Here is a 12,421-nt window from a genome sequence, read left to right as displayed (position 1 = left end):
TAGCTTCCCATAAACACAGGCATAAATGATGTCCTGATTAAGTCCCTTGAGAAGCTGAGTTACTTGGGGGATATCCCACTCAGAGCATCAGAACTGGCTTAGGTTTTCTCTCCCTACTGGGAAAAATACCTTAGCACTTATAACTGAAAGGATTTTAGGTTTTTTCATTAGGATATTCAGCATATTGAAGAAAGAGAATTGGAACAGCATGGAATTATTTATAAAAGAGAGGTCTTGCTCAGTCTAAGTCACAAATAACATCTGCCAAGTTTCTGGAACCTCTGCTTACTAGTCTTAGGTTAGGATCCAGCCCACAGTAGACTTTTTGGAAATTGTTCTCATTATCTGGAAGATGAGATGAAGGACTAAGAGGTGGAATTAGCACTAGTACTCCTTATAATTTAAAAAGCCAGTCAGAAAGGGAAAAAATATGAACGATCCAGATACTCGTACAGAGAAACACCTGGTACATCTTGAACTCTCAGATAAGACTCAAGCTTTTAATAGGGAAGAAATGTTCCGCTCTGTGCTGTTGCCTTCTACGAGAACTCCTATTAATCCTGTGTTAGTTATCAACTTGTGACATCTGAAGATGATCTCATCATTATCATTTCATTCATGGGCTTTATGCATTATGATTCTCAGACTACTAACTAAGACCTTGTAAGTCATTCATTACAGAATATAGAAATATCATGACTGCAGGTAACAGAAGTTCTGTCCTCTGAATTAATATCATTACAGGCCCTTTTCATAAGATGTCTGATATATGTCGAACTGCACCGACTAGGGCATTGTGCTTTTCCTCTAAGTTATTCCAAGCATATCTCAAAGTTTCGTATCAGCTATTGATTGTTTATTGGCAAGCAAAAAGAGATATATTTAGATTTTTTTTTAAGATTTTATTTATTTATTTGACAGAGAGAGAGACAGCGAGAGAGGGAACACAGGCAGGGGGAGTGGGAGAGGGAGAAGACTTCCCACAGAGCAGGGAGCCCGATGCGGGGCTCGATCCCAGGACCCTGGGATCAGGACCTGAGCCGAAGGCAGACGCTTAATGACTGAGCCACCCAGGCACCCCAAGATATTTAGAATTTTTAAATGCAGGTTTTTTTAAAGAGTTATGGTTTATTTTTCACTGCCCTTACCATCCTGATCTTTGGCTTTACTACAACTCACATTTTCCTTGATACGTTCCTTGAGAAGTCAAGGCAAAATCAATAACAAAAGGATATATTCATGTATGGGTTCTTAAAAAGTGGATTGAGGGGTGCCAGCGTGGCTTAGTTGGTTAAGCGTCCCAACTATTGATCTCAGTTCAGGTCTTGATCTCAGGGTCATGAGTTCAAATCCCCTATTGGGCTTCGCGCTGGGCATGGAGCCTACTTAAACAAAAATAAAAGTTAAAAAATAAAACATAAAAAGTGGTTTGACTCAGGGACTAATACAGGGGGCTAGAGGCAATGTTCTTGGTTCCTAGTTTAAGTCTTTCACTTACTGTGAAACTAATCCATTTTCCCTGTCTATGCCTCACATTCTCCCATTTTAGTCTAAGACAGAAAGTCCTGGGAACTTTCCAAAGGTGCTCAATAAATTTAAGCTGATCTCACTAATTTTACATATTTTTATTTTAGCCATGTGGAAGAAAATGGATTGAGTATCATTTGATTTTTGTTTTGTTTTTTTTTCCCTTAGCTCCGAGTCTTCAAATTGGCCAAATCCTGGCCCACCCTGAACATGCTGATCAAGATTATTGGAAATTCAGTGGGTGCCCTGGGCAACCTGACCCTGGTGCTGGCCATTATTGTCTTTATCTTTGCCGTGGTAGGAATGCAACTCTTTGGAAAGAGCTACAAAGAGTGTGTCTGCAAGATCAACCAGGACTGTGAACTCCCTCGCTGGCACATGAATGACTTTTTCCATTCCTTCCTCATTGTCTTTCGAGTGCTGTGCGGGGAGTGGATCGAGACCATGTGGGACTGCATGGAAGTGGCAGGCCAGGCCATGTGCCTCATTGTCTTCATGATGGTCATGGTTATTGGCAACTTGGTGGTTAGTACTAACTTGTACAACTTTTCCTTCTTTGCCCAGAACATCTTACCCTTGACCCAGATTCCCAATGGGCTTGGGCCAACTAGCTCCATGTCTGTGCTGGGTTTTAGTCTTTCTTGGCTCAAGAACCCTACGGTACAAATGAGGGAGAGGAGACTGCTCTTTGCAGAGGCCTGCTGAGTCATAAGCCCCACAGCCTGTCAGCCCTTTTTCATAGTTATGGAAACAAAACTCAGCAAAGTTAAGTGACCTTCCTGAAGTCAGTCAACTGGTAAATGTCAGGGCATGTATTAGATCCTAGACTACAAAATCTATGCTCTTTCTACTACAGAAGTTTCCTTCATTTAATTAGAATTTCTCAACCTTGACACTGTTGGCACTTTGGGTTAGATAATTTTTTGTTGTAGGATTATAATATGTGTTGTAGGATGTTTAGCAGCATTCCTGACCTCTACCTTTTACTGGGCAGTAATGCCCCCCCAACCCTAATAGGTGACAACCAAAAATGTCTCCAGATGTTGCCAGCTGTCCCCTATGAGGCAAAATTGCCCTCCATTTAGAACCACTGATCTAAATCGACGGAGGGTTTTATCTAACTTGTATAAATGGCTAATCACTTTTTTGCTTTACTCTGATCTGTCAGCCTGCTGTCTTCTGCCTCTGTATATAGAATATTCACCAACAGAGATTTTGACGCCATGTTTCTCAAAGTGTGGTCAGAGGACTAGCAGCAATGAGATCACTTTAGAGTATGTTAGAAATGCAGAATCTTGGGCCTCACCCCAGAACTACTGAATCAGAATCTGCATTTTTAACAGGACCCCCAGGTGATTGACATGCACACTAAAGTTTAAGAAGTACTTGTCTTTCAGGTCAGGCCCAATCCAACTTGCAAGTCTAGAGCAAGGGGGGCTGGAAGAAAGCAAACCCAGATAACCCCCTGTCAGCTCATCCAGAGCAGTTTTCCTCCTTTTTGTGCCATAGAGAAGCATGCCAGGAGAGAGTTCCAGCTCACCAGCCTCTGAACCAGCCGTGCCACCCTAATTCTTTCCTATGATCTGTAAAAATAGACACCGTGACTGTTTCTGTAATCCCTCCCTTTCTCCATGCCCGACCATCCTTCCCTCAGTCCTATTCCCGCTGGCCTTCCCACTTCTTCAGTGAATGCAGCTTTGCCTCCTGGTACATAGTGGGATCCACATTTCCCAGCCCCGACCTCACCCCCCTTTCTCCATTCTCCTCACTTGTCTCCACATCCACTCCCCATGACTCTACAGACGCCTGAGCACATGACTTTATTTCTGCTTCTGATGACACCTTTCCCGGTTCCCCTTTGCTCTGTCCTTCTGCCCACCTAGTCTCTAGGAATCTGTGACTATAAATCTCTTCTGACTCTCTTCTCTCCCTTCCCAGTAAATTGTCTGATGCCTTTCATACATCTTCATAGTATTTCTAAGATTTTCCCCATCCTTTCCATTCCTGTAACCCATCCAGTATTTTTAAAAGTGTGGTCTGAAGATCACAGCCATCCAAGTTTCACTCATTAAAAAAGGCTGTCCCAGGCCCTATGCCAGATCTACTGAATCAAATCTTAAAGGTGAGGCCAAGGAAATAGTATTTTTTCATGCAACTCCCCCCACCAGGAGATTTTCAGGCATGCTATATGGTTTGAGATTACAGTAGCCTAATCCAGACCCTTATTAACTCATGCAAGTAACAGCTCTAACTGTACGTAGCTGGTAGGGATGAGTTTCTCAAATCTCCATCATCTGTTATTCCTTTACTCAAAGACCAATAGTGAATCCAATTAAATAAAATTCAAATCCCTCAGCCTGGCCTTCAAAGCCCCCTCCAACTCACCCCCATTTTACCAACCATATTCCTTTGTAATTCTACAAATGGCCCGAATAATTTGCATACATAGAGTTCATTTATTGTTTCCATCCCTCCCACTCTACCCATACTATTATCTCCACCCAAAATGTATCGCTTGCTCTTCTTCAGAAGTGTGACAAAGTAAGGGCCAGGTGTAAATCAAGAAGTGAACACCTCTCCCAATTTGTAAAGTAAGTCTTAATACAAATAAGTTAATCTTAATGTCCAATGTGGTAAAATAGGCTATTAAAACATAAATAAATAAAGCTTGCATCTGATGGCTGGACACTTAGATATACAACAGAACACAACAGTCACCATCACTGTCTTGTTAAGCTGTTTTATTTTATAAATGTTAGGAAAACAAAGGAAATTAATTCTTCAGATGACATGAGCTGTATTTCAATTCTCCTTTCTTGATTTGTTGTAGGAACTCATGGCTCTCCAAGCCTAGTTGTTTTTCTCATGTGGGTTCTCCAAGACGTCCACTGCCCGTGAATACATGGCATCTGTCCCTTCTTCAGTCCTCCCAATAAGCCGTGTCCATCTTTTTCTTCGGTTTGAGGGGGAATTGTTTCCCAAGATGGATACAGTTTTTATTTTTTCTGATTATAAGAAAAGTAATATATTTGGGGGTACATATATATGTATGTCAAACTCTAAGAGAACCAAGAAAAGAGGTGCTAACCTTGTATTACAACCAAAACCAAACAAACTGCCCCCTTGGTGGAAAAGAGTATGGAGATTCCTCAAAAAGTTAAAAATAGAACTACCATATGATCCAGTAATTCCATTACTGGGTATCTTCCCAAAGAAAACAGAAACACTAATTAGGAAAGATATATGCACCACTATGTTTATTGCAATAGAAACTCTTGTGCCTGTCACATAAGTCTGTGGGCTTCCAGTTTTAATCCTAGTTTAGTGGCAGACTTTACTTAATACCGTCTACATTCCTTCTCCTTTCTCCTAATGCCACTGGTACAGGTGCTGAATCTGTTTCTGGCCTTGCTTCTGAGCTCCTTCAGTGCAGACAACCTGGCAGCCACGGACGATGATGGAGAAATGAACAACCTACAAATCTCAGTCATCCGAATCAAGAAGGGGGTGGCTTGGGCCAAACTGAAAGTGCACGCCTTCATGCAGGCCCACTTTAAGCAGCGTGAGGCCGATGAAGTGAAGCCTCTGGACGAGCTATATGAAAAGAAGGCCAACTGCATCGCCAACCACACTGGTGCAGACATCCACCGGAATGGTGACTTCCAGAAGAATGGCAATGGCACAACCAGTGGCATTGGCAGCAGTGTGGAGAAGTATATCATTGATGAGGACCACATGTCCTTCATCAACAATCCCAACTTGACTGTGCGGGTGCCCATTGCTGTCGGAGAGTCTGATTTTGAGAACCTCAACACAGAGGATGTTAGCAGCGAGTCAGATCCTGAAGGCAGCAAAGATGTAAGGTCCCAGTCTAGAACCCAACCTCGATTCTGTGTGGGAACAAACAGGGCCCTGTCAGCTCCCGAGACTGGTTCAGCTATGGGCTTGGTAGAGAGCTTGTGGAATAGCCAGCTAGGTTTGAGAACCAACCCTAATACCCATTGTCATTCTAGACCTTCCCTGGGTGACCTAGTTTCCTGAGATGGTCCTAGATCTGTCTCCATTGCTGCTGGATCATCTCAGTCAGAGGCTGGAGCAAACCCTCCAGAACTTCCCTGCCATTAATCTGTCAGCTGTAGCACTGAGACCCACCAGTAGCCACGTTTTGTGGAGGGTGGATCACTCATCTGGGAGCAGACTTCAGTGTGTTCTACTCAGTCTTGACAGAAGTTTTGAGGGCCCTCTGGTAATTGTTTGCCCCTCCGGAACCGGATGATGATGAGTTTATAATAAGAATTGCAAAGAATTACAGCTGGTCCCTCGTCCATGCCCGAAGTAGAACTGTCAGTATGGAGTGGAAGTATCGCTCCAGAGTTGGTTGAGCTCCCTTTTCTTTGCAAATCTAGAAACTGGATGATACTAGCTCCTCTGAAGGAAGCACCATCGATATCAAACCCGAAGTAGAAGAAGTCCCCGTGGAACAGCCAGAGGAATACTTGGATCCAGACGCCTGCTTCACAGAAGGTGCAAGGGGGCAAGGACAAGGGTGGGCCTGTGGCCCTGGCACTGCTCGCGGATTTCTGCCGGGGTCAGTGGTTGGCTGAGGGTGGGTGCTCCGTGGCCATCTTCAGGAGCTTTGTTCCCCACCTCCGCATTTTGAGGGAAGTTGATATTGTTTCCCTTGTTTGGTTCCTACCTATATTCGCAAACATTTCTTTGTCCATTTTCTCTTGGCCTCAGGCCAAAAACCGCTAGCAAGGCCTGTTCTGTCATGGCTGTGTCAGCCTCCTGGCTACCCTTTTCTCCTCCCTCTCACTGCTTCTTTAGAGGACATCTTCCTAACTGCAGAGGCCATGCCCTGGTAGCCTTGCAGTATAGCCCCAGCCCTGCCACCGTCCGCGTCGGAGTCAGACATTCTGATTCAGCCACTGTACTCCCGGCTGTGTGGTGGGGCAGCACCTGGTGGGGCCTGAGAGCCCACAAGGGCAGGTCTGGGCAGGCACGCTCCACCGTCTGACCTGCCTCTCCCACTGGTGCCAGGTTGTGTCCAGCGATTTAAGTGCTGCCAGGTCAACATCGAAGAAGGGCTAGGCAAGTCCTGGTGGATCCTGAGGAAGACCTGCTTCCTCATCGTGGAGCACAATTGGTTTGAGACCTTCATCATTTTCATGATTCTGCTCAGCAGTGGTGCCCTGGTGAGTCCAGGGGAAAGGATGGGGAGGGATGGGCTGGGGAAGGCTTTGTAGGAACTAGTGGGAGAGACCAGATGGGGCCCAAGCCCAGTTTCTCTGAGAGCACAGATGGCTGTGGTCCCAAGGATAATGGCCTGCCAAAGTGCTTTGGCCAGTTGTTTTGAGCCTTTAGGATTAGAATCCACTTAGCCACATCTTGATCTTCTTTACACTCAGCATGATCCTTCTCACGTCCAAGACCCCCTTTCAATCAGGATGAGAGCACAAATTAATTATCTTCACTGCTTAGTTTGCCCCATCCTAAGCAACTTCCTAAAATGAACTTCCCTTTCTCGCCTAATACCCCAAATACCTTGTTCTTTACTTTTCACTTGCCCCATATGGGAGGGAGGTTGGGTTCGCCTACGCCATCTCCCCTCACACCCTAACTGGTTTGGAGAACCCATGGCATTGGCAAATACTTAAAGAGCCAGGCCTCTCGTGTAAAGGTTGTTCATATTCTAAGTGCTTATCACTGATGAGTGTGAGGCACAGGGGGGGCACTGAACACGCAGGCTCCTTCCCTGCTGGAACTAATTATCTGAGCATTTGCTTTCATTTTAGCTGGCTTGTAACTGGGGAGACCTGGACAGGGTCAGGGGTGAGGGAGCTGTTCCCCAGTTGGATAGATTTGAGGATAGGAGGGACTTAGAGATGCTGCACATTTTCCTTGTTTGAGTTAAGGGAAAGCTGAAGAATACAGAATTTTAAAATGCTTTCAAAGAAGGCGGGCACATTTGTGTAGGGATAGAAGCAAAGCCTAATCTGGATGCAGAAAATAGCAAGAAAGAAGCCCCAAATTTAGTGTTAAAGATCCCAACAGTGACTTGAGAAGTTTCGCTTCGACTGATGAGGTAGGAGAATAAGAGAAGCTGAAATGGAGGCCGTAGGTGGCAAAGAAGAGCTGGTGGGGAGTGGGGGGTGGGAAGCAGGGATTATGCAGGAATGCAGCAGGACAAATGCAGGAGGCCTGAGGGGTGGCTTGGTAGCCTGGACCTGAGCAAGGCAGGGGTCCCACTGCCCTGCCTGCTCTGGGCATTTATTGCCTCCACAGCCCTTCCCTCAGTGCTGGCTGAGGTGCTGTGCAGGCCTGAGATGACAGCACGGTCTCTGCCCGTGAGACTCAGGCCAGTGCCAGGAGAAAGGTATTTTGTGACTGTCGACATCGCTCTTCCTCCAATCTAGTAAACAGAAACCCAGAATTAAGAGAACACACCTCATCTGACTCTTCTCTTTCTCATCTCCACAAAAAATAAAAGCAGCAGTGAAACAGAAGTTTTGAACTTTCTTTACTGCTCACCTTTGACAGTTTTTCTTTATTGTAGATGAGTAAAACAGGGGGTACTTGGCTCAGTACATGGAGACCCTGTGCAATTAGTAGGCTTGAGACCTAAAAACAGCAAAGTGAAGGGGCGCCTGGGTGGCTCAGTTGGTTAAGCACCCAACTCTCGATTTCGCCTCAGGTCATGATCTCAGGGTTGTCGGATCAAGCCCTGCACTGGGCTCAGCAGGGAGTCTGATGGAGAGTCTCTCTCTCCCTCTGACCCTCACCCCCACTCTCCACTCTCTCACTCTCTCTCTCAAAAAAAAAAAAAAAAGAATAGCAAAGTGAAGCCATAGCTAAAATGTCTGAGAGAAGGCAAGAATGGGGTTATGACGGGACTTCAGAGAGAGGGGGTAGAGCCACCAGTGACGGGAAGCTCAGTCTGGGGCATCTCACATGTATCGGGTGACAGAGTGAATCTCTGCAAAGGGAGGTAAGGGGAAACTTGACGTGGAAGCTGTTGAGTTTTTCACTGAGCAGAGGGGGTTTATTTGTACAAAAGACCCCTGAGAAGGACTATGGACCTATGACCTCTCCCCAGCTGCCCAGTAATGGAACTGGAGCCCCTGATGTCCATGTGCCCCGTGTTGAAAATGTATCTGCAGGCAGCCCGATTCTGTCCTTCCTTCCAGAACTGTCCGGAGGAGGACCTCCCATTGCAGGACACAGGACTTTTGTTCCACCTGTAGTTTTCTCTCACGCTGCGGGACCCCCTCCTCTCCCTCCGCAGCCCACCACTCCAGTCATGGGAATGCTCATACCTTTGTGTTAGGGAGTGACCTCATTCAGGAATTCCAGAGACAGAAAGTCGGACTAAGATTTTCTTCACCTGAGCATCTCCCAGTCCTGTGACCCTCCCCCTGAAATCTGTGGCATCAGGGGCTGAAGGGAGAAAAGATGTTACCGTATAAACATATAGAGTGTTGGCAAGGACACAGAGAACCTGGAACCCTCATACGCTGCCGGAGGAAATGTAGAATGGTGCTGCCATTTTGGGGAGCTGTTTGGCAGTACCTCAAAAACTGAAGCCTACAGTTACCATGTGAGCCGGCAGTTCCGCTCCTTGGTATTATACCCTAGAGAAATGAAGACATGTCCACATAAAAAAGGATGCGTGAATGCTCGTGGCAGCGCTGTTCACAATAGCCAGAACATAGGCACACAAGTGTCCGTCAGTGAGGAAGGTAAACAGACTGCGGTACAGCCATACATTGGAGTCTTATTCAGCAGTCAAGAGAAATGCAGCACTGATGTGGGCTGCAGCATGGACGAACTTGGAAAACGGTGCGCAGGGAGAGAAGTCAGTCACCAGGGACCACAGATCATCTGATTCCCTTCACATGAAGAGAGAAAATAGCATATTGGTTGCCTGGGACTCGTAGGAGACAGGGAGGCTAGAGGGTGGCAGCTAGAAGGCGTGGGGTTTCTTTTTGGGGTGGATGAAGATATTCTAAACTTGATTGTGTGATGGATGCACAACTCTGAATATACTGAGAGCTTTTCAACCGCGGAATTGCATGGTATGTGGATTGTATCTCAGTAAGACTTTTTCTAAGAAGCCACGTGAGGCAGGGGGGTAGGGTGAGAGAGACAGGAATCCGAGGCTAGGTCCGCCGCAGGGGGAGGAGCTGCCGCGGGGAGGGGGGCCTTCCAGCCTTGCTTGCCTGCCTTCAGGCTCGGTAGGCAGCCACTGCTTCTCTTCCAGGCCTTCGAGGACATCTACATCGAGCAGAGAAAGACCATCCGTACCATCCTGGAATACGCTGACAAGGTCTTCACCTACATCTTCATCCTGGAGATGTTGCTCAAGTGGACAGCCTACGGCTTCGTCAAGTTCTTCACCAACGCCTGGTGCTGGCTGGACTTCCTCATTGTGGCTGTACGTGTCCCGCTTTCTACTCCCCACCCCTTCTGGTAGCAAAACAAAAGCAGGGATGTTCCTTCCTCCAACGGCCAGAGTTGCCTGGGGACCCAGGGTGTCGGACAAGATGGAGGTGTAGTTTTGGGTAAAGCTCGGAGCACTCAGTGCTCTGAGAGGCCCTACATTTGCTCCAGGGACTGACCAGCCGGCTCTGTGCTCTGGTGGTTCGGCTTAGAAGAGTCAGGGATTAGGAACGGGGAGAGCAAACATTGGTGCCAGCGCCCCTCGTTATTAGGCTGGGAACAAGAAGGTTCTTGCCCCATACCAGCAGGCTGTCCTCTTTCTGGTGCCCGGAGAGGGGTGAGGATGACGTGGGTGCTGCTGGGGTCCAGGTCGGAGGGCGGATCTCGGTAGGCTTTCTGCTGACCGTTCCTCTGGACACTTCACCAACTAAAGGCTCCGTACCAGACTCCTCTGAACAAGTCAGTCTCTCCAGAGGAGGTGGCGTTCACACCAAAATAACCGCCCCCCTTCCCACACATTGCCATTTCCGCAGTGGTGATCACACTTAAGAGAATCCTTTCTTCCTCCAGATTCCAAGACCATCTCCAAGGCTTGGTGGCCTCTGATCATCTGCAAAGCTTGCCGGCCATCACCTCCTGTGTTATTTTTCAGGGTTTAAGCCGCATCATCTGTAACTGTTGCTCACCCCACCAGCCCTTGTTCCTTGTTGGCTTTTCTAACTGTGTTGAGTGCTTCTGATTCTGTGTAATCACTAAAGCTCTTTTCTTCTAGCCAAATCAGCATTTGAAAGAAAGGGTGAATGGGAATTTCAGGACCAGGGCCTACGGAGAATTCACTTCCTGCTGAGCGCTAAGTACCGAGCAAATGGAATGTTTGGAGGTTGGGTGGGTACATATAGAATATATATTTCCTCAGCTGTATAGTAAACTACCTAGAGCGTGCCTCTGGGATCCCGAACAGAACAGCATGGAAGCCTCTGTCAAATGACAGGAGCCCAGCACTCCGCACCAGTGATCTCTGCTCTATAAATGCATTCCTGTTCCTATACAGTGTCTGCGACTTCCGACTTCCGTGGTTAATGACTCCTTCCAGGAGCTCTTGCTCTGCTCCTATTTGCATTCCCTTTTCAGAAATCAGGCCTTTAGAAGATGCCAGATGAGGTGAAAGTCACCCTCTGCCCTTAAAGTGAACCAAACAGGTACTGCCTCAGAGGGCACCAACATGAGGCCGCCCTAGCAAGAGGTTTCAGCACTCCCTTCAGCAACTACCACTAGTACCTTCTGACGGAAGGACTCTACCTCCCGCAGACGGAAAGCCCGAGCTCTGAGAATTAAGAAATGGGCTTGGGAGATGGCCCAGAGAACTAAACGGACCCTGGGCCTGCTCTCTTACCACAGAACAGGACCACCTGGTACCCACATCAGCTGATAAAAGCATTGACCGTCCTGCACATCACCATTTATTTAGCAAACATTTCTATCACTTTTCATACTGGGTGGCAGAGAAATAGAAAGTATGAGACAGGGGCGCCTGGGTGGCTCAGTCATTAAGCATCTGTCTTCAGCTCAGGTCATGATCCCAGGGTCCTGGGATCAAGCCCCGCATCGGGCTCCCTGCTCAGCGGGAAGCCTGCTTCTCCCTCTCCCACTCCCCCTGCTTGTGTTCCCTCTCTCGCTGTCTCTCTCTGTCAAATAAATAAATAAAATCTTTAAAAAGAAAAAAGAAAGTATGAGACAGACATGTGGCCAACAGTAATCCATAAATTCCCCAGCTTGAGGGAGTTGCTGGATTCTTACATTGCCTTGAGACCTGACAGTGGTTCCTAAGAACACCTCTGTACCAGTTATTAGTCAACAAGTAGAAATCAAATACCATTCTCTGTGTAGAGCTGTCCCAGAAGCTGTAGGGAGTCATGTGGGGCAGGCAGGCATGGCCCCTGGCGCTCACACCAGCTTGCAGGACCACTCGGGCCTGACCCCAGCCTTGCGGTAATCCAGCATTCTGGGAACAGGGCTCTCCCGGGACCCTCCCATCCACTGACTTCTCTTGGACACAACAGTGCATTTTGTATCATGTCTATTGAGCACCCACAACATGCCAAGCCTCCTGCCAGGAGTTGTGGGAGATACAGAGAACAGAAGACATGGACGGTTCCCTCGAAGGGCCTGGAAAGATGAGACATGTATACAAATAATCACAGTCCAAAGCAGCATGCGCTAAGTGGGAGCAGCCCCAGTCCGCAATGTGGCTGCACCGTTTGCCACCCTGAGTTGTGAATGGAGAAGCAGGCTCAGTTGACACCTGCACAGCTGGAGCCATCACAGTTTTTGCTGTCTTGTGCCTTTGACATTCTAGAACATCCAGCAGGTGTAAATTTTAGGTCCTACTTTAGCACTATCTCTGAGAGGCTCCCTTCTTCCCATCTCATCCCCCAGTGACTAGATGTCCAAATCT

General features: G+C 47.3%; 1 protein-coding gene across 4 annotated transcripts in view; it reads left to right on the top strand.

Annotated features, from left to right (window-relative positions):
* Window positions 1–12,421, top strand: part of SCN8A (sodium voltage-gated channel alpha subunit 8) — a 179,503-nt gene that overhangs the window by 140,858 nt on the left and 26,224 nt on the right. For all 4 annotated transcript variants that reach the window (XM_027593503.2, XM_027593501.2, XM_027593505.1 and 1 more), the window contains exons 16-20: window positions 1,696–2,052; window positions 4,915–5,385; window positions 5,934–6,051; window positions 6,568–6,722; window positions 9,788–9,961. In XM_027593503.2, the coding sequence (XP_027449304.1) occupies window positions 1,696–2,052; window positions 4,915–5,385; window positions 5,934–6,051; window positions 6,568–6,722; window positions 9,788–9,961 (1,275 nt within the window). The remainder of the gene's footprint in view (window positions 1–1,695; window positions 2,053–4,914; window positions 5,386–5,933; window positions 6,052–6,567; window positions 6,723–9,787; window positions 9,962–12,421) is intronic.

Source organism: Zalophus californianus, chromosome 9, assembly GCF_009762305.2.
Source record: "Zalophus californianus isolate mZalCal1 chromosome 9, mZalCal1.pri.v2, whole genome shotgun sequence".
Classification (NCBI taxonomy): domain Eukaryota; kingdom Metazoa; phylum Chordata; class Mammalia; order Carnivora; family Otariidae; genus Zalophus; species Zalophus californianus.
This window is presented reverse-complemented; position numbering and strand designations above follow the sequence as displayed.